Genomic DNA, 26,571 nt, shown 5'->3' on the forward strand with positions numbered 1-26,571 from the left:
TCAGTTAGGACATCTACTTTGTGCATGACACAAGTCATTTTTCCAACAATTGTTTACAGACATATTATTTCACTTTCACATATTATTCACTGTATCACTATTCCAGTGTGTCAGAAGTTTACATACACTAAGTTGACTGTGCCTTTAAACAGCTTAGAAGCTTCTGATAGGCTAATTGACATAATTTGAGTCAATTGGAGGTGTACCTGTGGATGTATTTAAAGACCTACCTTCAAACTGAGTGCTTCTTTGCTTGACATCATGGAAAAATCAAAAAAAATCAGCCAAGACCTCAGATTTTATTTTGTAGACCTCCACAAGTCTGGTTCATCCTTGGGAGCAATTTCCAAACGCCTGAAGGTACCACGTTCATCTGTACAAACAATTGTACGCAGCCGTCATACCGATCAGGAAGGAGACGCGTTTTGTCTCCTAGAGATTAATGTACTTTGTTGCGAAAAGTGCAATTCAATCACAGAACAACAGCAAAGGTCCTTGTGAAGATGCTGGAGGAAACAGGTACAAAGTATCTTTATCCACAGTAAAACGAGTCCTATATCGACATAACCTGAAAGGTCGCTCAGCAAGGAAGAAGCCACTGCTCCAAAACCGCCATAAAAATGCCAGACTACAGTTTGCAACTGCACATGGGGGACAAAAGATAGTACTTTTTGGAGAAATGTCCTCTAGAACTGTTTGGCCATAATGATCATCGTTATGTTTGGAGGAAAAAGGAGGATGCTTGCAAGCTGAAGAACACCATCCCAACCGTGAAGCACGGGGGTGGCAGTGTCATGTTGTGGGGGTGCTTTGCTGCAGGAGGGACTGCTGCACTTCACAAAATAGATGGCATCATGAGGGAGGAAAAGTATGTGGATATATTGAAGCATCATTTCAAGACATCAGTCAGGAAGTTAAAGCTTGGTCGCAAATGGGTCTTCCAAATGGACAATGACTCCAAGCATGCTTCCAAAGTTGTGGCAAAATGGCTTAAGGACAACAAAGGCAAGGTATTGGAGTGCCCATCAAAAAGCCCTGACCTCAATCCTATAGAAAATGTGTGGGCACTGAAAAATCATGTGCGAGCAAGGAGGCCTACAAACCTAACTCAGTTACACCATCTCTGTCAGGAGGAATGGGCCAAAATTCAACCAACTTATTGTGGGAAGCTTGTGGAAGGCTACCTGAAACGTATGACCCAAGTTAAACAATTTAAAGGCAATGCTACCAAATACTAATTGAGTGTATGTAAACTTCTGACCCACTGAGAATGTGATGAAAGAAATAACAGCTTAAATAAATAATTCTCTCTACTATTATTCTGACATTTCACATTCTTAAAATAAAGTGGTGATCCTAACTGACCTAAAACAGGGAATTTTTACTAGAATTTAATGTCAAGAATTGTGAAAAACTGAGTTTAGATGTATTTGGCTAAGGTGTTTGTAACCTTCCGACTTCAACTGTATATCTGGCAACGGCACCATGTAATTCACCCTGGACTAAAGAGGCAGATAAATAATAAAAACATGTGGTAGACCCTCTGTTAAATAAAACATTTCTTGAGGAAGGATCAAAGCCAAAATATGATCAATGGCTCATTCGAGAGAATACATCCTCTCGAGTTTTGACATCAGCCAATATTGAAATCTGACATGTATGATAGCCATTTTTGCTATCTAAATGTCGTATTCCTATTAATCAAATTGCTCCCGAGTGGCGCAGCAGTCTAAGGCACTGCATCTCAATGCAAGAGGTGTCACTACAGTCTCTGGTTCGAATCCAGGCTGTGTCACATCTGTGATTGGGACTCCCATAGGGGCGCCCACAAATCAAATGTATTTATAAATCCCTTTTTACATCAACCGTCACAAAGTGCTATACAGAAACCCCACTTAAAACCCCAAACAGCAACCAATGCAGATGTAAAAGCACGGTGGCTAGGAAAAACTCCCTAGAAAGGCAGGAACCTAGGAGGAAACCTAGAGAGGAACCAGGCTCTGAGGGGTGGCCAGTCCTCTTCTGGCTGTGTCGGGTTGAGATTATAACAGTTTGGACCAGCGTCGTCCGGTTTTGGCCGGGGTAGGCCGTCATTGATAATAAGAATTTGTTCTTAACTGACTTGCCTATAACGGTTCTATTTGAAAAAACGTCCAATGTAGTGAGAGCGACTTGATCACATCCTGCTGGTTTTCTGTGTGCTTGACCGCCAATAATTCAAATACACGAGAAAACATTCAAAATGAGTTAACCTTTCCTTTAAGACGCTTCTTAAGTTTTAGCATAATGCATGTTTTGTGAGGTCTGCTCCAAAAAGGGTACTTGCTATATTTCCATTATTTTGGATTATTGAAGTCATCTTACACCTTGATGACATTTGCATAGGATACAAGACATCAAAGCAATAACGAACTGAGCAGAATCATCACAATAAATGTCAAAACCCTTAATCATTCCAATTGTATTGAGGATTCCTTTAATTTAATGTTCTTTCTGCATTAAGACACTAAGACCGGGATTCAATCTGATTGCTGATGTAGATAATGCCGCTTTTAAAGACAATGTTCCCACTTTTGCGGAGATTGCATTCACAATAAATGCTGCAGATGCCAGATCAATCGGATATTACCTTAAAATGTTGACTCAAGCGAGCTTTAACGCAGATCTAACGCGGATCAGATTGAATTTCGGCCTAAAACATGAGGGTCTACCTATATAAAGCAAGGAAAAATTGACCAATATAAACGTACCAACCCTCAACTTCAATTTACTGCAATTGTACATAAGAGTCCAAATATTTAAAAGGTCCATGTCAATCTTAACAATCATTTTTTATTATTATTACTATGATTTTATACAGAATAAAAGTAGTGCATATATGATCCTGGGGCTTACCATTATATAATACATACATGATAGTGTGGATTACCATTATCTAATACATTGTGTTGAATGATCCCATTTCTCAGAAATAAAGCATAATCTGATGGTGAAACACATGGGTTATTACTGCAATGATGTTCAATTGCACTTATTACAGGGCACAGGTAATATTGAAACATTTCAGAATTTAGGTAACATGCTGAAAATCGAATTGCAGTTTCTATTAAAGTGTGTAAGCCTAATGCTAGTAAAAGTTTCTCAACACAGTCATCAATTATCAGAAGTTAAAATGTATTCCTTTACTTCACAAACAGAAGTATACAAACTGACAGAGAAGGTTATTTAAGCAATAAGGCATGAGAACCAGTGGATTATTGTGAATAAACCATGGCTAAGGTTGGCTTGCTACCAAAACTCCTTGCTCTGGCCAAACGCTCTGCCACACCCACGGACAATATGTTTCTTCTCTGCAATGAGGCTAGATTTGAGTACCTCCCTGACAATTTCTAGAACGCAAACACATTCTAACCATTCTGATTGGTCCCAGAAACTGATGGGTTGGGCCAGAGCCAGAACACTTGGGTAAAGCAGCGTTTTGATACTCTGATTGGTTAGAGATGATCCAATCAGTGATGATATTGTTTTGTACAACACCCCTCATTTTGACGGCTCTACAAACAACTTAAACTATGGCAATAAATGTTGATTTGATTTCTATTGCAACATTGTTGCACAGATTGGAGAGGCAGACAGCAAGGCTTATACAACCCCCCACTTTTGAAAATCAAATGAAAGGCTAGAAGTAATAGGTCATGTTTTTTAGTGGAGATAAAGTTTATGAATTGCCTGGCTGGGCTGTGGGACAGTGGATGCACAGTGATAATTAAAATGTTTAATAATTAAAATGGATAATCCGTGAATAACCCATATCAACCAATCAGCATCCAATATCAACATTTCCCATTTTATAGCATACACTTTCATTGGAATCAGCGCTAGGGTTAAACATTTTACAAATGTTCCATCCAGAGAAATTCATTTTTTTCCGGACAACCCGGTATTTCTCACCAAAACCGGAAGGGTCATTCAAAAGAATTATAACGCATATAAATAGGCTTGTGTCTGGATTTGATTAGAGCTTTGATCGAAAAGCCTGATGCTACCTGAGGCTGATGAGCCATACATTAAATACATTTTATGAGCCCTACAATAAAGACATTTAATGAGCCCAAGCCCAAAAGAGCTCAAACGATTGTGGCGTTATCCAATACATGATCTATATATGATCTAGGCTACTGCACATTACACACAACAGAACAATATAAAAGCCCATAGGTGTAGCTAGCTACATGCTCACTTGGGTAAATACAAGAAACTAGCTCCAGTAGGCTAATGTTTTTGAGTGTGAACTGTATTAATGTACTGCAGTGGTGGAAAAAGTACCCAATTGTAATACTTGAGAAAAAGTAAAGATACCTTAATAGTAAATGACTCAATTGAAAGTCACCCAGTAAAATACAACTTGATTAAAAGAGTCTAAGAGTATTTGGTTTTAAATATACTTAAGTATCAAAAGTAAATGTACTTAACCCTTGTGTGGTGTTTGGGTCTGAGGGACCCATTTTCATGCTTACTCACAGAAAAATGATACAGTTAATTATTGAGGAGGATTCAGGAGGAGGATGCTGGTGCCCAATCCGCCCGACCCACAGAACAAACTCCAATACCGGAAGTATGTGTGAGTGATGTTGCATTTGTGTGTGTCTGACTCTCCTAACTTGGCCTGCTGTAACTATATATGTGAGTGAGTGAGTAAGATGTTAGTAAAATTCCTGAACGAAGTGTTGTCATCACTCTAGATTGCAGCTGGAAGCAACAAGAAGAAGCGCTGCGATGTGTGTGGACCCAAGAAGGGCAGGAAGACACAGTACACATGCATCATGTGTAAGAAATACATTTGCAACACACACACAGTAAAACTCTTGACCTCATGTGGTGTGTAGACCGTCCATAATTTGTGATCAATGGGGCTCATTTATCATTTCCATAAAATACTGTTTGTTAAATTTGTCCTTTCAATTTGTTCAGTTCGAAGCAAGATAAACATAAACAAATTTGTTCAAGATAAACATGATTTATTCCACCAATGTCTTGATTATAATTGACTGTTGTTTACAAAAATCACATTTGATAAAAAATACAAAAATATCAGATAAATGGAAAATATTAACCATGTATAATATCTATATTGCTTGTAATTGATATAAGTCAACATCAAAGTATTAGGTATTTTTACGTAAATTGTTATGGCTGTATTGTTTTAAAAACCCAATAATGTCGTGGGTCCATCAGACCTGCGAACATTGGGTAAATAACAAAAACATGAACTCCACACAAGGGTTAAGTGAAGAGATGTACTGAAACTGAAGAGCTATAGCTAGGTAATGACTTCCTTTTCCACGTGGAAAAAAATGGTGAACCAAGACCTGCTAGCTACGTTAGCTAGCTAGCTTGGATTTCCTACAAGGAATCTTTCTCCTGAAAATATATTTTTACAGGTGGGTGTGACACCTACTCCCGTTGCCTGCTGCACCGCTGCTTGGATTCCACCCTGGTGATCTGTTCACCGTCTGCCCTGGCCTGTCTCCCCCTGACTGATACAGGAACCCTCGCCACACTCCCCCCTCTCTCCCAAGCTTTCGCTCATGATATCTGGAAATGTGCATGTACACCCTGGCCTATCTACTGTTGCTGGCTCCAATTCTCACTTGTGCTCTGATATCTGATTTACTGATTTCTGCTATCGTAAAAGCCTGGGTTTTCTGCACGTTAACATTAGAAGCTTATTACCTAAAATGGATCAATTGAAAGTGTGGGTTCACAGCTCCAATTCAGATGTGTCGGTCATTACTGAGACGTGGTTAAAAAAAAGTGTTTTGAATACTGATGTTAATCGTTCTGGTTATAACCTTTTTCGGCAAGACAGATCTTCCAAAGGTGGTAGAGTGGCAATCATTACCAAGGAACACCTTCAGTGCTCGGTCGTCTCCGGCAAGTCTGTCCCCCCAAAAATTGATTTGCTGGTTTTGAGCATTAACCTTTCAAGTAGCTCTTTGTTGACTTTTGCTGGAAGTTATTGTCCACCATCAGCACAGGCTTGTACCCTAAATGCCCTAACCTCTCTCATGGCCCCTTACACAAACTCTGAATTTGTTCTGCTAGGTGACCTAAACTGAGACATGCTTAAACCACCTGAACAAGTCCTAAAGCAATGGGACTCCCTAAATCTTTCTCAGATTATTACCAATCCCACAAGGTATGACTCCAAACACCAAGAAAAGGCTACTCTCCTTGATGTTATCCTCACAAATAATCCTGACATATCAGTCTTGTTTTTCTGTAATAACTTTAGTGATCACTGTTTTACAGCCTGTGTTTGTAACGGCTGCTCAGTGAAATGACATGTCCTGATTTGTCATAGAAGCTTGCTAAAAAACTTTATTGGGCAAGCCTTCCTTCATGACCTGGCTTTGTTTTCAGTGGTATTGTTAACAAACACACCCCCATAAAGAAAATGAGAATTAAAAACATGTTCAGCCCCTAGTTCGACAGTGATCTGGCAGAGTTACTCCACCTCAAGAATTCCATTTGGCGAAAGGCTCGGCACACGCACACTCAGGTTGACTGGCTCTCGTTTAGGCAAATGAGAAATAAGTGCACTCAGGGTATCCGGCAGGTTAGTTACTTTAAGGAGCAATTCTCTCTCTGTGGGTCTATCCCCAAGAAGTTCTGGAAAACTATACACCCTCCTCCTCAGAGCTGCCCATGTCCCTTAATGTTGATGTTGTGGTTGTTACTGACAAGGAGCACATGTCTGGGCTATTTAATCACCACTTCATTAGTCAGGATTCCAATTTGACTTAGCCATGCCTCCTTGCCCGTCCAACATTTCCTCATCTCCCAACCCTTCTAATGTGACTAGCCCTGATGCTCCTCCCTCCTTTTGCCCTGCCCCGCTACAAAGTTTCTCCCTGCAGGCAGTCACTGAGTCCGAGGTGCTAAAGGAGCTCCTTAAACTTGACCCCAAGAAACCATCAGGGTCAGATGGTTTAGACCCTTTCTTATTTAACATTGCTACCCCTATCATCGCCAAGCCTATCTCTGACCTTTTTAAACTGTTTCTCCTCTCTGGGGAGGTTCGTATTGCTACGAAGGCAGTCACGGTGTGTCCTTTATTTAAATTGAGATATCAAGCTGATCCTAACTGTGTTGGAAAAACGTGTCAATAATCAACTGACTGGCTTTCTTGACTATAATATTCTCTCTGGTATGCAATCTGGTTTCCGCTCAGGTCATGGATGTGTCACTGCAACCTAAAAGGTCCTAAATTATGTCACCATTGTCCTATTTTTATTGACTTTTTATTGACCATTCCATTCTTGTGGTGCAGCTAAGGAGTATTGGTGTCTCTGACGGGTCTTTGGCCTGGTTTGCTAACTACCTATCTCAAAGAGCGCAGTGCATAAAGTCAGAACATCTGCTGTCTCAGCCACTGCCTGTCAACAAGTCAGTACCCCAAGGCTCGATCCTAGGCCTCACACACTTCTCAATTTCCATCAACAACATAGATCAGCCAGTAGGAAGCTCTCTCATCCATGTATATGCAGATGATACAGTCTTATACTCAGCTGGCCCTTCCTCCGATTTTGTGTTAAACGCTTTACAACAAAGCTTTCTTAGTGTCCAACAAGATTTCTCTGCTCTTAACCTTGTTCTGAAAAACTTCCAACACAAAGGTCGTGTGGTTTGGTAAGAAGAATGCCCCTCTCCCCACAGGTGTGACTACTACCTCTGAGGGTTTAGAGCTTGAGATAGTCACCTTATACAAGTACTTGGGAGTATCGCTAGACGGTACACTGTCCTTCTCTGAGCACATATCAAAGCTGAAGGCTAAGGTTAAATCTAGACTTGATTTCCTCTATCGTAAATGCTCCTCTTTCCCAACCAGCTGCTAAACTAACCCCGATTCAGATGAACATCCTACCCATGCTTGATTATGGAGAAGTAATTTATAGATCGGCAGGTAAGGATGCTCTCGAGCGGCTAGATGTTCTTTACCATTGGGCCATCAGATTTGCCACCAATGCTCCTTATAGGACACATCATTGCACTCTATAATCCTCTGTAAACTGGTCGTCTCTGTATACCCGTCTCAAGACCCGCTTGTTGATGCGTATTTATGAAACCCTCTTAGGCCTCACTCCCCCCTATCTGATATATCTACTGCAGCCCTCATCCTCCACATACAACACCCGTTCTGCCAGTGACATTCTGTTAAAGGTCCCCTAAGCACACACATCCCTGGGTCGCTCCTCTTTTCAGTTCACTGCAACTAGCAACTGGAACAAGCTGCAAAAAACACTCGAACTGGACAGTTTTATCAACATCTCTTCATTCAAAGACTCAATGATGGACACTCTTACTGACAGTTGTGGCTGCTTCGCCTGATGTATTGTTGTCTCTACCTTCTTGCCATTTCTGCTGTTGTCTTTGCCCAATAATGTTTGTACCATGTTTTGTGCTGCTGCCATGACATATTGTTGTCATGTTGTATCACTACTATGCTGTGTTGTCATGTGTTGCTGCCATTCTATGTTGTTCTCTTAGGTATCTCTTTATGTAGTGTTGTGGTGTCTCTCTTCTCGTGATGTGTCCTATATTTGTATTACATTTTTAATCCCAGCACCTGTCCCCACAGAAGGCCTTTTGCCTTTTGGTAGGCCGTCACTGTAAATAAGACTTTGTTCTTAACTGACTTGCCTAGTTAAATATAGGTTAAATAAAATTGAAATAAAAAGTGTCAGAAGTAAAAGTAAAAGGGTGAATCATTTCAATGACCTTATATTTAGCAAACCAGATTACACTGACTGTCTTGTTATTTTTTTTTGGGGGGGGGATAGCCAGGGGCACACTCCAACACTGAGTCCGCCAGATTAGAAGCAGTAGGGATGACCAGGGATCTTCTCTTGATAAGTGTATGAATTGGGCCATTTTCTGTCCTGCTAAGCATAAAAAATGTAAATGAGTACTTTTGGGTGTCAGGGAAAACGTATGTAGTGAAGTAAAAGTAAACTTTGTCTAAAATATGAATAGTAAAGTAAAGTACAGGTACTCCAAAAGACGACTTAAGTACTAACTTAAGGACTTTACACCACTGCTGTACTGCATTGTATTATACTGTATTATATAGACTGGAATTACGCACATCGTTCAAACCATGATAAAGCAGGGAGAGAACATGTGATTCTGGTGCTGCACATGCGGCCTACAAAGTTATAGGCTAGCGAATTTGATTTGACTTTTTAAATATAATAGGGCCTGCCTATTTGTATAATTAGTAGGCTGACGCATATATACCTTTCATTATATTTCCCCTAATGTTATCAGCCTACCTCCTCTTTCTCTCTTTATTGTTGCTTCATTCCTTCCTTGCTTTCAACAGGTAAATGAAATAAGTTCTGTTGTCCTTATCCTCATCATTCTAATGACAACCTTGAATAATGTAGGACTTGAATTAGATGCAAAAGGAATTCACTTCTCTTCACAAAAATGGGATGGTTATGGGTCTAAATAAATAACTGCTATAGCCTACCGCCAGCGCATGTTCGCCCTTCTTCATTATTGTCCTCCAAAGTTTTATCATTGGAATTGGAAATTGGAAAACAAGACAACGGTGTGCTTTAGGACCATGTGGACATCTCCGAAAACCACTCCCGGGAAAAGGGAGCGGTTTTGGGATGTAAATCTCGGTAACTGGGCTCCCGCCTTTCAACCCTAATCAGAGCATCATGGGATGAGAGACAGGTTGAAACCTTATCTTCAACGTTTGTGAACTGGACCTCCACTTAAGATGGCAATCAAACTGGATCCTGTTTCGATGGGGATTCCCCTGAGGGAAAGAGGCTAGCGCGAGGGATGACGGGGTAAAATTAACGTGTTTGGACTGCAGCCCTGGTATCACTTTGGCTCACGAGCCCAACTCCATTCAACAAGTCATGAGACTCGTTCAGTCACATGGGAAGACTTCATTGAGTTTAATGTTGACGTGCACTGTTGTGCAAATGGCTACTATCCCCACTGGGAGACATGTGCAGGTCAAAACACAGATGTCATTGTAATAAAGAAGGGGGTGCTTCCCCTCTAGAACTCTGAATCTCACTCTGAGGATCTATCAGTCACGTTGGAAGATGTCTGATGGTAGGGTAGTGTCAGTAAAAAAGAGACAGGGTCGGGTGATGTCGTCAACCCCTGCCGTGACGGAGAATCCTCTATTTCATGGAAGATCAAAGTTATGTGGTGTGCATGACACCATCCAAACAGTCTTTGAGAGTCAAGATAACACTGTGTGTAACAGTGGTCACCATCCGGGCGATTGCAATCGACTGGTTGATATTCTAATATTCTTTTCTATTCTAGAAAAACAAGCCTTTATCTGATTGTCCCTGTTTTAATTTTGCTCCGCTTTTTGGGTTGGTTCCTCTTTACGTTTGCTGTGGATTTTCTTTCTTTTTTGCTTCTTCTTGGGCTAATTTAGTGGGTGCTCATTGTGGGTGTATTTTAGGTCACGGTAGTCAACTTTCTGTGGACACCCTCTTGAGTGTCTTTCCAAACCCTGCCTAAAACCTCACTTGTTTTGTTTGGTTGTTGTCAGTGATTTTTTGTAAGTTCCCCTTTCTGTTTGAGCGACCATTTTTGATTTTCTTGCTGGGTAATTTAACACTTGCACTACAACAAATACTGGAGCTCTATTGAATGAGTAGGGAAGTGTATCGATTAGCTTGTTTTGTTATTATTAGCGGCCTCGGTCTTTTTTGAATATAAAGGAATATTTCACTTTCTCTGTTCATAGGAGTAACAACATACATTTTTGCACGAGGCAGAAATAATGCAGTGCGACTCGAGTTTTGCCATCAGCTGGAAGACAGTGTTCCATTTTGATCAGTGGAGGAAAGGGAGAGCGAAGGGACGTTGAGAGGCGGACCCTCAGTCTGCAGCTCTCCCTCCGCTGAGACTGACCATCAGCCCAGTAAAATAAAAATATTTATTACCTGGTGTGATCATGTAGCCTACCTCAAATATTGAAATATAATTTTTAAAAATGGACTGAACAACAATTAATTGGCAAGGCAATTCAAGCAAAGCCAATATGCAGTGATATTGTATTGGCCCTATAGCCTACTACACAAACCTTACAGCGACAGTACTGTTTTTAATAGGTTAATGTTGCATAGGCTTACGTTTTTTAAGTTATGTTGAAAATAATCCAAGTAGTAGATCTCTGCTTGCATTTTGACTCAAAGTGATCTTGACTCAAAAGGTTGGTGACCACTGGTGTACAATAATTACTGACGAATTCCCTCAAACCTTTTTCACAATAAAAAGGTAAGTAGGCCGATATTGTCTAACTTTGATAGCAGAAGATTAGGTATCCTATAGTCTAAAATATTTCAAGCAATAATAAACAAGCATATTTAAACCTCCGCTGTTGAAAATCAAATGATAGGCTAGAAGTAAAGGGAAATAATGTGTAGATGCTTTTTTTACTCTGATAGAAAGTTTATGAATTGCCTGGCTCAGCTGTGGGACAGCGGATGCTCAATGATAATTCAAATGGAACTGGCATTTGTCGTGGATTATTGTGAATAACTAACTCTTATCAACCAATCAGCATCCAGTATCCAAATGACCCGTTTTATAACACAATTTCATTGGCATCGTGGCATGAGAGACAGGTTGAAATCCTTTTCTTCATTTGGTAGGGATAAAACAAGATAATATCAGAAGTCAAATGGATCTAGTATGCTGCATTGCATGTAGGGAGTACACTCAAAACAAATAACTATGGGTGTTCTGTTTATATATAATCTGTTTGTATTTAATCTATTGATCCCCAAAAATACATCCTCTGTCCACTTGAGGTGATGACACCTTGTAATGCTTTGGCTCATGGGCCCAACTCCATTGAACAATGTCATGAGACTCTTTCAGTCACATGGAAAGACTTCCTTAGTTTAATGTTGACTTGCACTGTTGCGCTGATGGCTACTAGGTCAAAACTTAGAGGATTGTTTGGTCCATTCTATTTCATGGAAGATCAAAGCTGTGTGTGTGGTGTGCATGAAACTGTCCAAACAGTCTTTGAGAGTCAAGTTAACGCTGTGTGTAACAGATAAATTCACTCAAACCTTTTTGACAGCAAAAACGGAAGCATGCAGATATTGTGTAACTTGGAGAGCATATGATTCTCTGTTAAATCTTTCAAGCAATATAAACTTAATTTGTATAAAAATAGGTACCTTTAGACATTTTTTTTATATTTATATACAAAAATGGAAAACTTTCACAAGAGGGAAATAGTTGCCAAATTTCCATGTCTTCTCTTGTTTGATGAATTACGTGGTTGTTGATCTCTTACTGGCAGGTAAAACCAATCCTACAGAGAGAGAGAGAGTGAGAGATGTTACTCAGAGTAAAAGTAAATGAGTTTAAATACAAACATTAAGGTTAACTGAACGTTGCAACACATTATCTTTCGCATGCAATAAATTGAAAAATGTACAGTACTTTAATTACATTTTACTCAAGTGAGTATACAATTACGGAAAAATACTCAAAAGTACAAGTTCTCGGAAAAGCTACTCAATTACAGCAACGAGAGTAGTTGTTATTAGTTATTGTACACCTCCGCTTATGGGCTATCATGTGACATGACCTAGATTTGAACCTTTTATTATAAGCATTGTGTAAGAAAGAGAATTACACCAAAAATGAAATGAATTGTCTGAGGTTGATGCTGGACAAATTGACGCAAAGAAAAGGGACAGTTGGCTGACAAAGCTTTAAATAAAAGTTAGAATCCAGGTCATGTGACATCATTGTCCTAAACACAGGTCCCGAGTCATATATTACACTGGTTCTCTCCGATCTCAATAGGGGTCCAGTCAATCCCAAATATGGGGCCACAATCCCAGATACCCTTCTTGAGTAATTGAGACACATAAATACCATTTTGAAATGAAAGACTCAAAACAAAACCAGACCCTGGCCATCTTAAGAGCTTGAAGCGGAATAAGGGTTCAGGATTTTATTTCCACATTTCTGTTTTTTCATCAGAAATAATTGCTTATGTGTGTGTAAAATATAACTGTTCTCAATTTTTTTATTAATAGATTTTACATTGTTTAGCTGGAATGGAATGTTCGTATCCTGTATATTTGACTGTGATAGTGGTAGTCTCACCTATCTAGCTTAAGATCATTGCAGTTAATGTAGTCACTCTGGATAACAGCATCTGCTAAATTACTCAAATCGAGAGGTTCTATCTGCATTTTTGTCTAAATGTAGTTATTGACATGGCCTTGTTCTGTTCAATGTTCTCTATTTATATAGTACTCTAAATACCCCAATTCATGTTGTTACGTTCAAAAGAATACAACAGAGACATTTCTAGCACCATTGCAACCAATATGGGTTCAGAACTTTAAAGCCAGTTATCTCAGAATCATCTTTTTGCAGATAGAACCGTATAGTCCCAAAATGTAAAATGTTAATGTTTTACATACAGATCTCATATTTCTGTATTGAATATTTTTTCCCACCCTTTTTAAGTATCATTTGTGGATGTATCCAAAAATATATATTTAGTTAATTTTGATGGATAGCATTTATCAAAAAACATTATTATTTGTCTCTCTGAAATGAAACCATCAAACAATAAAACCTAATTTACCAATATTTCTGAAAATTAAAATATAGCATTTTGGAATGAAACTCTTCAGATCTTCTCTAATGACATCCAGAAATCATTTTGCATTTCACTCTCACTGAAGAAGTGGGGAGGAAGGGTAGTGGCTCTTACCAGCTCTCTCACTCCTTGGCTTTACAATATTGTAGCTCAATGTCCTCAATGCTGCTGCATGCCCTGTGGAACATATTACACGGGTTAGGTTTCAGTGCAGACTAGTCAATGGCATTGTGAGGGTGAGGTATCATATTCATTATGTAAATATAGGCTACCTAAGTTGCAACAGAACAGACCATTTCTGCAGTTTTATCCTAATCAATTATCTGGAACAATACATTCATTGATTCACTGGACATACATTCACTGGACATAGGGATGGACACCAGGATCACTAGGATAACACTGAACACACCGATAAATGCTGCTGTCTAACATTTATATAGCCTATAATGTAGTTTTCCAGATATCTTTAGAGGAAAAATCAATATGAGTTGGAATTGACTATAAGTTGCAAATGATCTTGAGCCAAAACAATGAGTTCATCACCTGACAATTTCTGTAGCTGTAGCACACCAACAACATCATGTTTGTGTTGTGGTTGTTGTTGCTTAGCAATAGTGCCGCGCTGATCAGTGTTAATAGCCTTCAAAGGACTCCACTGTTCATTATGTTTTCTGTTTTTACCACCATGAAATTTAAGGATATAATTAAATAAATGTACCTCTGGTTTTCAATTATGCTGGTACTGTGGATAAAGGCTTGGAGTCTCTGGAAAAAATAAATAATTTAATTCGATTTTCATTTAGGAAGTAGAGAGGGAAGGGTTAGCATGGTTTTCCCCCACTGTTAGAGGTAGATGTAAACTACCACTGAACAAAAATATAAACGCAACATGTAAAGTGTTGGTCCCATGTTTCATGAGCTGAAATAAAAGATCCCGGAAATGTTCCATACGCACAACATGCTTATTTCTCTCACATTTTGTGCACACATTTGTTAATATCCCTGTTATTGAGCATTTCTCCTTTGCCAAGATAATCCATCCACCTGATAGATGTGGCATATCAAGAATATGATTCTGCACCTTGTGCTGGGGACAAAAAAAGGCCACTCTAAATTGTGCAGTTTTGTCACACAACACAATGCCACAGATGACTCAAGTTTTGAGGGAGCGTGCAATTGGCAAGCTGACTGCAGGAATGTCCGCCAGAGCTGTTGCCAGAGAATTTAATGCTCATTTCTCTACCATAAGCTGCCTCCAACGCAGTTTTAGAGAATTTGGCAGTACGTACAACCAGCCTCACAATTGCAGACCAGGTGTATGGTGAAGTGTGGGCGATTAGTTTGCTGATGTCAACATTGTGAACAGAGAGCCCCATGGTGGCAGTGGGGTTATGGTATGAGCAGGCATAAGGTACGGACAACAAACACAATTGTATGTTATCAATGGCAGGGAACTCTTTGAAGACAGTACAAAACGTGTCAATTACCACGTCATTTTAAAATACCCAAAAAATTCCATCTGACACAGCATTACAGAATTAAGTGCTACTGAAATCACTTCAGGCTGTTTTCAGTGTTTCATTAACTTTGCATTAAGCACTAACCCAGCAAAGCTGTCCAGATTAACACAATGCGGTCTAAAATATTGGCCTCAAGCAGGCTGCCCACATTGGGCCCATGTGCATTTCCTCATCTACTCCACATTGGCCCCCAAGGCATTGCCCCAGTGTGTCCCAGTGTGGGAAGCCCATATCTTGTGAGGGCAGCCCTCACTTTGCTTGAAATAATCTAATCTTTTCCCAGCACACAATGCCCACATTGGCACAATGTGGGCCCAATGAGGGTGAAAACATTACACCCATGTAAACTGCCCATATTGTGCCAATGCACCTTTACTCATCGGCTCCACATTGGCACCAAGGTAGTTGGCTCCAAGGGCAGCTCTCACTTTGCCTGAAATAAGCCCACCCCTAAGAAGCAGGATGTGCAGGTCCTGGGCTGGTGTGGTCTGCGGTTGTGAGGTCGGTTTGATGTACTGCCAATGGCGTTGTGGTAATGGTATGTGTAGGCATAAACTATGGACAATGAACACAATTACATTTTATCGATGCCAATTTGTATGCACAAAGATCCTGAGGCCCATTGTCTTGCCATTCATCCTCCGACAACACCTCATGTTTCTGCATGATAATGCATGGCCCCATGTCGCGAAGGTCTGTATACCATTCCTGGGAGCTGAAAATTTCCCAGTCCATGGCCTGCATACTCACCAGACATGTCACCCATTGAGCATGTTTGGGATGCTCTGGATTGACGTGTACGACATAGTGTTCCAGTTCCCGCCAATACCCAGCAATTTCACACAGCTATTGAAGAGGAGTGGGACAACATTCCACAGGCCACAATCAACTTTATGTGAAGGAAATGTGTCGCGCTGCATGGTGCCAATGGTGGTCACACCAGATACTGACTGGTTTTCTTATCTATGCCCCTACTTTTTTTTAAACAAATGCGTATCTGTATTCCCATCATGTGAAATCCATATATTAGGGCTTAATGAATTGATTTCAATTGACTGATTTCCCTATATGAACTGTAACTCAGTAAAACCTTTTAAATTGTTGCATGTTGAGTTTATATTTTTGTTCAGTATAGTTATCTCACAGCTTGTTGGCAGAGTGGGTGACAGCTTAGGTTGGCACTGCCATCGCTTGTTCAGTGTGTGATCCATCTTACCTTCTTCTCACTGAGACAGAATAGGGTTATGATCAGGATTGGTCCGCCGCACACTGCTGCAATGATAAAGGCTGTCTGGTAGGAGATGCTTGAATCGGAATGACCAATTTTCCCATGCCGGAATTCCTTCACTGAGCCTTCATTGGACCTTTCTGAAATAGGAGCATCGTTCACATCTGTCCTCTCTGACAGGATATCTGAGGGAGCATGAGGAAGAACATGAGCCATTGTTTGGAGACTGAATCTTTATTCAAAGCTCAAGGGCATTTATTGGTACAAAGTGCAGTGGGGATGGTACAAAGTGCAGTGGGGAACCATGAGTGCCATCTAGGCCTTCAGAGAAGGACAATTCTTTTTGACATTTATACAATTTAAACTAAAATGTTGTCATTTATATATCATCTTTACAATGCTTTAAATGATCTTCTGATTTCATCTCTTCCGTTTGTGTTGGAACGAGAAGGGTTAATACTGAAGAGAAAAAAATATCCAATCACGATTTTCTTTGGTGGTCTCTGCGTAGAAATATATAGCTAGCTCAGCCAGGCCTTCAGAAGCTGGACTTAAGGCCTTTGCCATTAAACAACAGAGTTTCTAAACCCAGAGGTGCAACGAAACCAACCAGCTTTGAGAAGTCAATGATAGATGTGAAAAATGATTCCTTAGTTTTACATTTTATCAATCTAAAGGCTCATCCTAGATTCGAGCCAATGTCTTAAGTAGTTAAACATGTTATTACTCCAACCTCATGAAAGCGTCAAACTGACACGTTTTCATTTTCATGCAAAACAACTTCCTATCAAAGGAGTGCCTTTGCACATGGCAGTTTGGCGAGGGACGACCTTAGTAGAAGTGTTTCTAGTGCGCATGAGCTTTGCTTGCCAACATCGCCATAACATTGTCTACAAGTGTGATCGGAGATTCTACTGTAGAAGCAGTTTCAGCTTTCATACTGTACTGTCTTTGATTCAACTGTATTAGAGGTGAATCTTGGGGTGACAGTGTCTAGGCCTTCTTAAAGGCTTAGACGGGTCACTACTGAGAGCGCAAGAAAACATAATCAGTGGCGCAAGCAGTAGTTTTCTCATGCTAATACTAGTAACTTTAGTTAGCTTGTGTTGTAGTAGAGTGACAATGGCGACAGCAGCTGCAGCAGCTGTTATCAACTTCAAGGTGGATGTTACTCATTTGGTAGCAACACCCTTTTCAAGATTAACTTTCACCCTCTTTCAAAATTAATTTGCAAATGATCATCATCTGGTGAGTGGCACAGTTTTTTTGGTTGCAACTCACTTGTTATTAGTTATCTCTTTGAAAGCAATGAAAAATTGCTGAACATGAACTTCCGATCACTGGTTAGGGAGTGAACGATACATGGTGAAAATCGGACGTGAAATGAAAATGGACGGCCCTCCCTGAATGCTTGAAAAAAAACGAGTGACCCTCCCCTACACCCCAAGATAATAATGAAAACAAAGTGGATAGCAGAGAACATGTCTACCGTTTACCCTCACTTCTTGGACAGACCAGAGCCTTAGATATGCAGTTTTAGAAACTGTTCTTCGTCCTCTAAGCATTTTATGGCAACACAGGAATGTTGACGTGCACAGGGCTGCGGGCCAGAAGGTTGTGGGTTCACAGACTACCGTGAACAAGAATAGGGGTGGAAAGATCTCCTTTATAGTAAAACCATTGCATGAATCTATCATCGTATTTGCAGGTCTGAGAAAAAAAATGCCTTTTATAAAAATGTCATGCAATTCTATGTCATTTTACATATTAGCTGACACACAAATTACAAAAATGACAGGCTAAGTATGGACAGAGATAGGCCTGTGTGTTCATCTTATCATATTTCTCCAATGCCAAATCAGTGTGTCTTGTTTACAACGAAACTGCCCGTTTGCAAATAATTATATCTGAGACGTTATTAGGAATACGAGCATGGTACTTTCAAAAGTTAGGCCTGCTTTCCACCCCAGACAGAGTAGGTTCAAGTTTCAGCACCATAATGTAAGAATCTGGCTTATTGTGAGGTCAATAAATCTGATTGATACATAATGGGCAATAAATGCTGTATTTTGTTTTTCATCAAATCAATTATAGTAGTTGCAAGCTGTCAAAGTTGACCTCTAGTCTTCCTTATCTTTGCGCTCTCCGTCTCAAACTGAACAGAACATAGGCTATAGGCTAGTCCGCCCGCAAGATGGTGCATTTTTGGATAAGGCCTATTTTCTGAAGAAACCTTTGACTTTCCTCCTGAACTGCCACTGCAGCCTTAAACAGCACAGCCATTGGTTAAGCAACACACACAAACGTTGTTGATCAGCAAGAGCAGATTAGGCCGGGGCTCAGGTTTGGAATATCCATTGCAGTGTGTAATGCAGACTAATTATATTTACACCATTCCAGCAGCTATTTTAGAAATATAAACTTATTCTGTGTTTATCCGAGCAGGCACTTCACAGCCTATAGGCTATGGATCATTTGATTGAGACCACAATATTGAAATTGATATTGCGCGCCCAGCGGAGAATCAGAGATGAGGGGCGGTATCAGACACACATCGTTATGTATATCCTAATAAGCAACTAGTTCTAAAACACTGAGAAATATTGAAATTTCATCAATTACAAATGACATGACCCTCCCCTGGACTAGATTGAAAAAAATACTAATTCCTCTCCTCCCCCTGAAAAAGCTTGACCCTTGACCCCTTTTCCTCCAGGTAGTCATTCTGTACATTTCGATCTGTCCCTTAGTGTGATGAACGTGATCAACTATATTTGCACTGGGAAGTAACAGCTAATTTTCATTTTGGAAAATAAATGGTTGTGTTTTTGTGTTGTTATGATTTCATGAGGCCTAACATTATTTGATGCCGTGTGTGACTGCTGTCGCCTGTCTATCAGCCTTGTATATGTGTTTGACCAAAATGGTCTCACCTTCAGCACCATGGCGTGCTGCAGGTGTTGTTGTCAGTCTTGCTGACAGTGTGATAGTGGTTTTAGGCTACCAAAGTTTGTGTAAACAGTGTGTTTTTTATTTTGCTGGTTGCATTTATGCTGTGTCACGTGTGACTATGCCGTTTCTGTCTCTGTGTGTGCGGCAGCCCAAAGCGTGGCCAGGCATGTTTGATTCATTCATAATGGCATCAAAGCGCATTGCTCCTCCTTGGTCTGACTACAGAAGTTATAATGACAGGCACATTAAGTGATGCTATATTTTCTGTAATTTTTTTTTTTTCTTTTTTTTTTTTTTTTATACAACATATTGGAAGATTACTGGTCCCTCTGCTGGACGTGCCAGGTCTCGACGGGCTCTCCTACCAGGACTAATTGGGGCTGATTGTGGTTGGTGGGTAATCAAGGGCTGATTGCCCACCAGCTGTACGAGTCCCATAAAGCTGCCAGAAGGGCAGCACACAAGGAGAGGGACTGGGGGAAGAAAGGTGACTTCCGTATAGTTGGAGACGGTGCCCGAGCTAAAAGGAGGGAGTTCAGTGTTTGTGCCCGACAGGATACAGCAAGACCCGGAGCCCAGAAGACGGTATCCAGGAGAGGGTCTCATGGGGGAGACCTATCCTTTCTTTTGATTTATTATCTAAATAAACACCCTTGAAACCGAGCTAATCCTACTCTGTCCGTGTCTGATCTGTGTAAACATCTTGACCAAACCCCCTGGTCTGCCAAAAGTGGTGGAGAATGCGGGCATTCTGATAACGTGGTCAGATCAGGGTTGACGTTTACACAGCATCAGCATGGAGGAGCTGATAGCTCAGTTCATCCGGGCCCAGCAAGCACAATAGGCAGTTCAGGAACGAACGCTGGAGAAACAGCGACTACAAAACATCCTCCTCCTTGAGGAAATCAGGAAGCTGCAAGGAGGAGTGTCTCCTGAATCACATCCCAACCAGTTTTTAATCAAGCTAACGGAAGACGATGATATTGAAACATACTTCTGTACGTTTGAACGGACAGCGCTACGGGAAGGATAGCCAACTCCGCAGTGGGCAAGTCTGCTGGCCCCGTTCCTCTCTGGGAATGCCCAAAAGGCGTATTGGGACCTGAACAACGAACAGGCGGCTAATTACGGCGGACTCAAACGGGAGATACTCAGCCGCTATGGGTACAGCCTGGCCCATCAGGCTCAACTGTTCCACGACTGGAGGTTCGTACCCGACGCATCCCCCGAGCTCAGATGAGAGACCTACTGCGCGTCACCAGGGCATGGCTCCTAACCGACGTATCCACCCTCTCATTCCTCAACAAAGTGGTCCTGGATCGCTTCTACGGGCGCTACCCCACAACATGAAGAGGGCAGCAAGTCTATGCACGCACCAGACCTTGGAGGGCCTCCTGGAAGCAGTGGAGACACATCAGAACACTCAGGCCCTGCTTAGTGGGAGACGGGCCGAGTCGTCGACACGTTCGAGGGGACGGTAGGACAGCCCCACCACTGGGTACCCCGAACCGACAGTCGGCAGGGTCAAAGGACCACAAACCCGTGGAGAGACGGCTGGGGTAGGGCCGACCCGCCAACGACGACCCCAGGTAGATGGAGACTAAAAGAGGTGTTTTTGAGTGTGGCGCCTTGGGGCATATTGCCTGGAATTGCCCGGCTCGAGAGGAGTCGATGCCAACAGCAAGCCCCAGAGGTGAGGTGGGTCACGCCGTGAACTATGTCACCTCCTGTTGGGTGCACCACGAATCAACTGAACCCATGGTCCCTGTGAAGGTTGACGGACACGACACGAAAGCTCTATCAGACTCTGGAAGTATGGTTACGCTCGTAACCACGAGCCTGCTGAACCAGGAGACCGAACGTGGTAGGGAGACACAAAGTGGTATCCAAACGTATGGACCAACATCATGACACCACAAGGGAGCTGCTAGATGATGGTGGGTGCAGTACCAGAGTTGTCGGTACCTCTCCTAGTGGGATGGGGAGCCCAGCCTCCCCTCCTCGATTTCGAGGGGCCAGTCAAGACACCTGCTGGGGACCAACTGAGGGGACAATTTGGGACGGCCCAGTAGGAGGATCCGAACTTGAAAGCCGCCGCATCCCAAGTGATAGCGGTGGATGGACAGCTACATCCGGGGGTGAGTGACTGGCGATTACCCCATTTCCAATTCAAGAATAACCTTTTGTATCAGGTGTCGCGCCAAAGGGGGAACTTTGAGAGGTATTGTTGCTGCCCCAATGGTACGTGGAAACTTTTCTTCAGCTGGCCCACACCCACCTGTTGGGGGCGTACCTGGAAATGGAGAAGACCCGGGAACGGATCGCCTCCCAGTTCCACTGACCCGGGATGAGGAGGGTCGTGGAAGACTACTGTCGCAGCTGCCCGGAGTGTCAACTCACTGCCCCAAAAGCACACTTCCGAAACCCACTGGTCCCACTACCAATCATCGGGGTGCCCTTTGAATGCATGGACATAGTGGGACCCCTGGTAAAAACAGCACGAGGACACCGGTACTTCCTGGTGATAGTAGATTATGCCACCCGGTATCCCGAGGCCATTCCCCTACGGGCGGCGGTATCCAAGGGAGCTGTTCCACCTCTTTAGCCGGGTGGGCATCCCGAACGAGATCCTGACAGACCAAGGTACTGAGCAAGACCCGGAGCCCAGAAGACGGTATCCCGGAGAGGGTCTCATGGGGGAGACCTATCCTTTTCTTTTGATTTATTATTTAAATAAACACCCTTGAAACCGAGCTAATCCTACTCTGTCCGTGTCTGATCTGTGTAAATGTCTTGACCAAACCCCCTGGTTTGCCACCATTATATATCTATATAGTTTCCTGCTCTTTTTTATATCTCTCAGATTTAGGACATACACCCCCCCTGCTTAGACAGGGCTTAGAGTCTAGAGGGTTAATACCAGTGGAAACAGTGCAGTCAAATAAATTGCTAAGCAAATCTCGATGAAATTGAATGTGTGTAGTTTGAATCCGTAGGAGGACACAAAGTAGTTCAAACAGGGTGCTTTGCTTTACCTGTGCTGAATACTTCCTTATAAGATGTCCTAGGATGGTTTGGCTCAGTCTTCGTGACTTGGTCGGGTGCCTCTGTAGTTGTGTGTTGTTTGTCTGGCTCCTCCACTGTCATCTTCAAATGTGAAGATGCTTCGGTCATAGTGCTTTCAATCGGAGGGTTCCAGTCATGTAAATATCTCTCTGAGCCTGGGTATTTTTCTCTAGTGTCCTCTAGTTGAGGGGTCTCTGTTGAAACCCCATCCTGAAGTATTCCATAGTTCCTGGCATCCAGCGACCTCTTGGCCAACACATAGGCAGTGCTCTCATCACTACTGGGGGTGATGCCAATCAACTTGTAAAGGAAAGGGACTGGTGTGACAAGCTTGGTCCCAGCAACAGCGAAGGGACTGTGGGGTGAGCCTGCTGCTTCTCTCCCTGCTGGTCGGTCTGTGGAAGTCTCCCTTTTCCTCTCAGTCTGGGGGTAGTAAAATGTCTCGTCATGGGAGCCAACGGTCCCCAGGAGAACCAGACTAGGAGGGGAAGACGGGGAAGGGTCGTTCGTGGCGGACGGGGTGTCAGCAACTTCCTGGTAGAGTGCAGAATCTGACTCAGTTCCATTGGGTGAAGGTGGACGAAAGTCCCAGTGTATATCCCCCTCTCTGCCCCCTCCAAGTGAACGTCCATTGGGGACAGTCTGCTGCAGCTCCCTGGGGAAGGGGGGTCTTACGGTACCAGAACTCACCAGGAACACCCGGGGCTCAGCGCCCTTGGTACCCAGGGATGGATGAGTCGGCCTGGGAGGCACAATCGAGGTGAGTTGGGAGAGGGTGGGCTGTGGAGGACTGCTCCATACGCTGTGGGACACCAGGGAGACATCAGGGGTCACCGGACCCACTGTTGGACATGTACACTGGCGTTCAGGTTCAGCTAGGGCAGAGGACAGGGACATGTAACATGGGAATGGTTAGGGTAAATAGCTCTAAGAGAACAGTCTGAAAACAGCTTTGAGTAATCATGGATGGCAAAATGTTTTCTTCTGAAACAGCAAAGTAAACATATACACAGAATCTCTTAATAATTTCTGAGAGCATTGCTGGCTTTTTAACATGAGGCATTGTTGAGGTGTGTGTTTGAGATTTTCTGGTGTTAATTTAGGTATTAACTAGATTTTATATGGGATATAATGTTATTTTCCTCATAACATGCAAGTTGACAGATCCAAATGAAAGATGATCCTTCCAGCTTATGCTCATAAAATATACCACTACGGGGGACAAATAGCAATAACAATCAATAAAGTATGTGGAAGTTATGGGAGACTGAAACCACCAGTAAAACTATACAAAACGACTACCTAGCTCTTAGAATGGATATTAATAGATATTATCATAATTATTAGTTTATATCTCCTGCTACCTGCGGTGGTGGTGGGAAGGGCAGTGGTGGATTCTAGGTAATCCTCTGCATACTCTTCCTCACAGTTCCAGTCGACGGGCCCGTTGCTCTTGGTGATCAGGGTCATGTACATCTCAATGACCCCCCGGGCTTTCGTCAGAGCATCTCTGGGCGAGGTGCTGTGCATTCTGACAAACTTCAATGGGGTGTCCTGTGACACGGATGGCAGGAGAACAGGGGAAAGGAGATGGAACGGGTCACATTTATTCCCTACTAACAATTCAAAACCTCCTGAAACACTTTCAAGTGGTTTTTAATGGCACTTATTGAATAACACATCATGCTTAATGAATGTTTCTAATGATGAAAACTCAGATCTCAGTGAAGGGAGTTGCAAGAGGAGCAGGCCATTGTAGATACTTATATACAGTATTCTCACAAAATGAAAGTGTCTGTTTTCAAAGCTACTGCATTGGCTTTCGGCAATCTTGGCTTAAGTCTTAGAGTATTTAAATACTCTTAGAGTATTTAAAAGAGTTTGAAAGGGTTTTGTAAAGATCTCTAAAACAAATTACTTTGCAAAAAGTAAAACTATTTCAAAATATTTTGTTTGATTGCAGGAAATCAACTAAGAATATTTTCAATCAATCTCTCTGATTGGATCAAGTTATTTATTTTGTATGGGGGTTAATTTAATGTTTGATCATGGATAAGACATTCACATTTAGCTTGCCCAAACTTCACAGTGAGGATGTTGGACAAGGGGTTCTCTTAATAAAGGAAAAATCAACCCCCAAATTATATTTTGGTAGTTTTTCCTTTGGTGTACTGTTGATACAGTACCAAATGTTTTGCATGTGAGCAGCAAAGATTATCCATTATATTGACAAGATAGTCGGGTGACCACTCTAATGGAAATACATTGACGGCAGGCGGACGGAGGCGAGATTAGGTGGGCCCATTCTATCCAGCGAGAGGGCAGATGAGCGTGTGAAAAACAGGCCCAACTCCTATATAAAGTAGTCTTTTTTTTAAGTTGCCGAAATGACACTTGCGTCCACTTATATCAGTGCATTCGTTGCAGCCTAACCATTACATTTTGTTGTTGACCAAATTCAAAACTCATTGACCTCCATACAAGAATGCCTCAATTCGTGGTTTTATTTTCTTGGACAGATTTTAGGTGGAGTAAACCCTCTCGCTTCGCCTGTCAGCAGCCAAGTTTTCAAGACGCAAAGTGTCACTTGCCACCTCATCATGATGATGCATTTTGCATGATGCACCTTGGCACAATCCAAAACACCTTTGGAAGAGACTGTTCCTGGACTAGAGTAGCAAAGCTCATAAGTAAGTAGCACTCACCTCAATCTCCTCATTAATTTCAGGTATGCAGTTTTGGGAGTAGAGGTCATATATGACCCTTTTCAGGAGTTTGACATAACGCCCGTTGTCCGATTTCCTGACATACTTGAAGTGTGTGTTCAGAAGCTCCAGGATTTGTGGAAATGCTGCTTTGATGTAACAGACTTCACTCTGTGTTTCAAAGGAAAAAGAAACCTATCGTCACTGCATTTTTTAAACACTGGTTTGTATTGAGCCTTGAATCTCCTTTCCAAAAGCAGACCGGGGTTAGGGCTTTAATTTTTTTTTTTTTACATTATATAGATGTGGAAATGGCTGGCAAAATGGGCTTTTGGATGTCACATCCAGGCGTGTACTTAATGTATTTGTAGTCTTGGACCGACAATATACAGTGTATTTGGAAAGTATTCAGACCCCTTGACTTTTTACACATTTTGTTATGTTACAGCCTTATTCTAAAACTGATTAAATCTTTATTTTCCCTCATCAATCTACACACAATACCCTATAATGTCAAAGCAAAAACAGATTTTTAGACATTTTTGCAAATGTATTACATTTTTTAAAGTGTTCAGACCCTTTACTCTGCGCTTTCTTGAAGCATCTTTGGCAGCGATTACAGCCTTGAGTCTTCTTGGGCATGACACTATAAGATTGGTACACCTGCATTTGGGGAGTTTCTCCCATTCTTCTCTGCAGATCCTTTCAAGCTCTGTCAGGTTGGATGGGAAGCGTTGCTGCACAGCTATTTTCAGGTCTCTCCAGAAATGTTCGATTGGGTTCAAGTTCGGGCTCTGGCTGGGCTACTCAAGGACATTCAGAGACTTGTCCCAAAGCCACTCCTGCGTTGTCTTGGCTGTGTAGTTAGGGTCGATGTCCTGTTGGAAAGTGAACCTTCACCCCCAGTCTGAGGTCCTGAGCGCTCTAGAGCAGGTTTTCATAAAGGATCTCTATGTACTTTGCTTCATTCATCTTTCCCTCGATCCTGATTAGTCTCCCAGTCCCTGACGCTGAAAAAAAAATCACCACATCATGAAGCTGCCACCACCATGCTTCACCGTAGGGGTGGCACTTGGCAATCAAGCCAAAGAGTTCAATCTTGGTTTCATCAGACCGGATAATCTTGTTTCTCATGGTCAGAGTCCTTTAGGTGCATTTTGGCAAACTCTAAGCGAGCAGTCATGTGCCTTTTACTAAGGAGTGGCTTCCGTCTGGCCACTCTACCATTCTACCATAAATGCCTGATTTGGTGGAGTGCTTCAGAGATGGTTGTCCTTCTGGAAGGTTCTCCAATCTCCACAGAGGAACTCTGGATCTCTGTCAGAGTGACCATCGGGTTCTTGGTCACATCCCTGACCAATGCCCTTCTCCCCCGATTGCTCAGTTTGGGTGGGTGGCCAAACAATTTAT

At 42.1% G+C, this 26,571-nt stretch overlaps 1 protein-coding gene across 1 annotated transcript in view; it reads right to left on the bottom strand.

The window, feature by feature from the left end:
* Positions 1 to 2,812: 2,812 nt before the first annotated feature.
* Positions 2,813 to 26,571, bottom strand: part of LOC139563605 (uncharacterized) — a 46,711-nt gene continuing 22,952 nt past the window's right edge. The window contains exons 5-11 of the mRNA XM_071382439.1: positions 25,162 to 25,332; positions 23,821 to 24,010; positions 22,426 to 23,331; positions 16,427 to 16,623; positions 14,409 to 14,455; positions 13,802 to 13,864; positions 2,813 to 12,376 (exon numbers count right to left, since the gene is read on the bottom strand). Coding sequence (XP_071238540.1) covers positions 13,810 to 13,864; positions 14,409 to 14,455; positions 16,427 to 16,623; positions 22,426 to 23,331; positions 23,821 to 24,010; positions 25,162 to 25,332 — 1,566 coding nt within the window. The 3' untranslated portion in view covers positions 2,813 to 12,376; positions 13,802 to 13,809. The remainder of the gene's footprint in view (positions 12,377 to 13,801; positions 13,865 to 14,408; positions 14,456 to 16,426; positions 16,624 to 22,425; positions 23,332 to 23,820; positions 24,011 to 25,161; positions 25,333 to 26,571) is intronic.

This window comes from Salvelinus alpinus, chromosome 2, assembly GCF_045679555.1.
Source record: "Salvelinus alpinus chromosome 2, SLU_Salpinus.1, whole genome shotgun sequence".
In the NCBI taxonomy this organism is placed as follows: domain Eukaryota; kingdom Metazoa; phylum Chordata; class Actinopteri; order Salmoniformes; family Salmonidae; genus Salvelinus; species Salvelinus alpinus.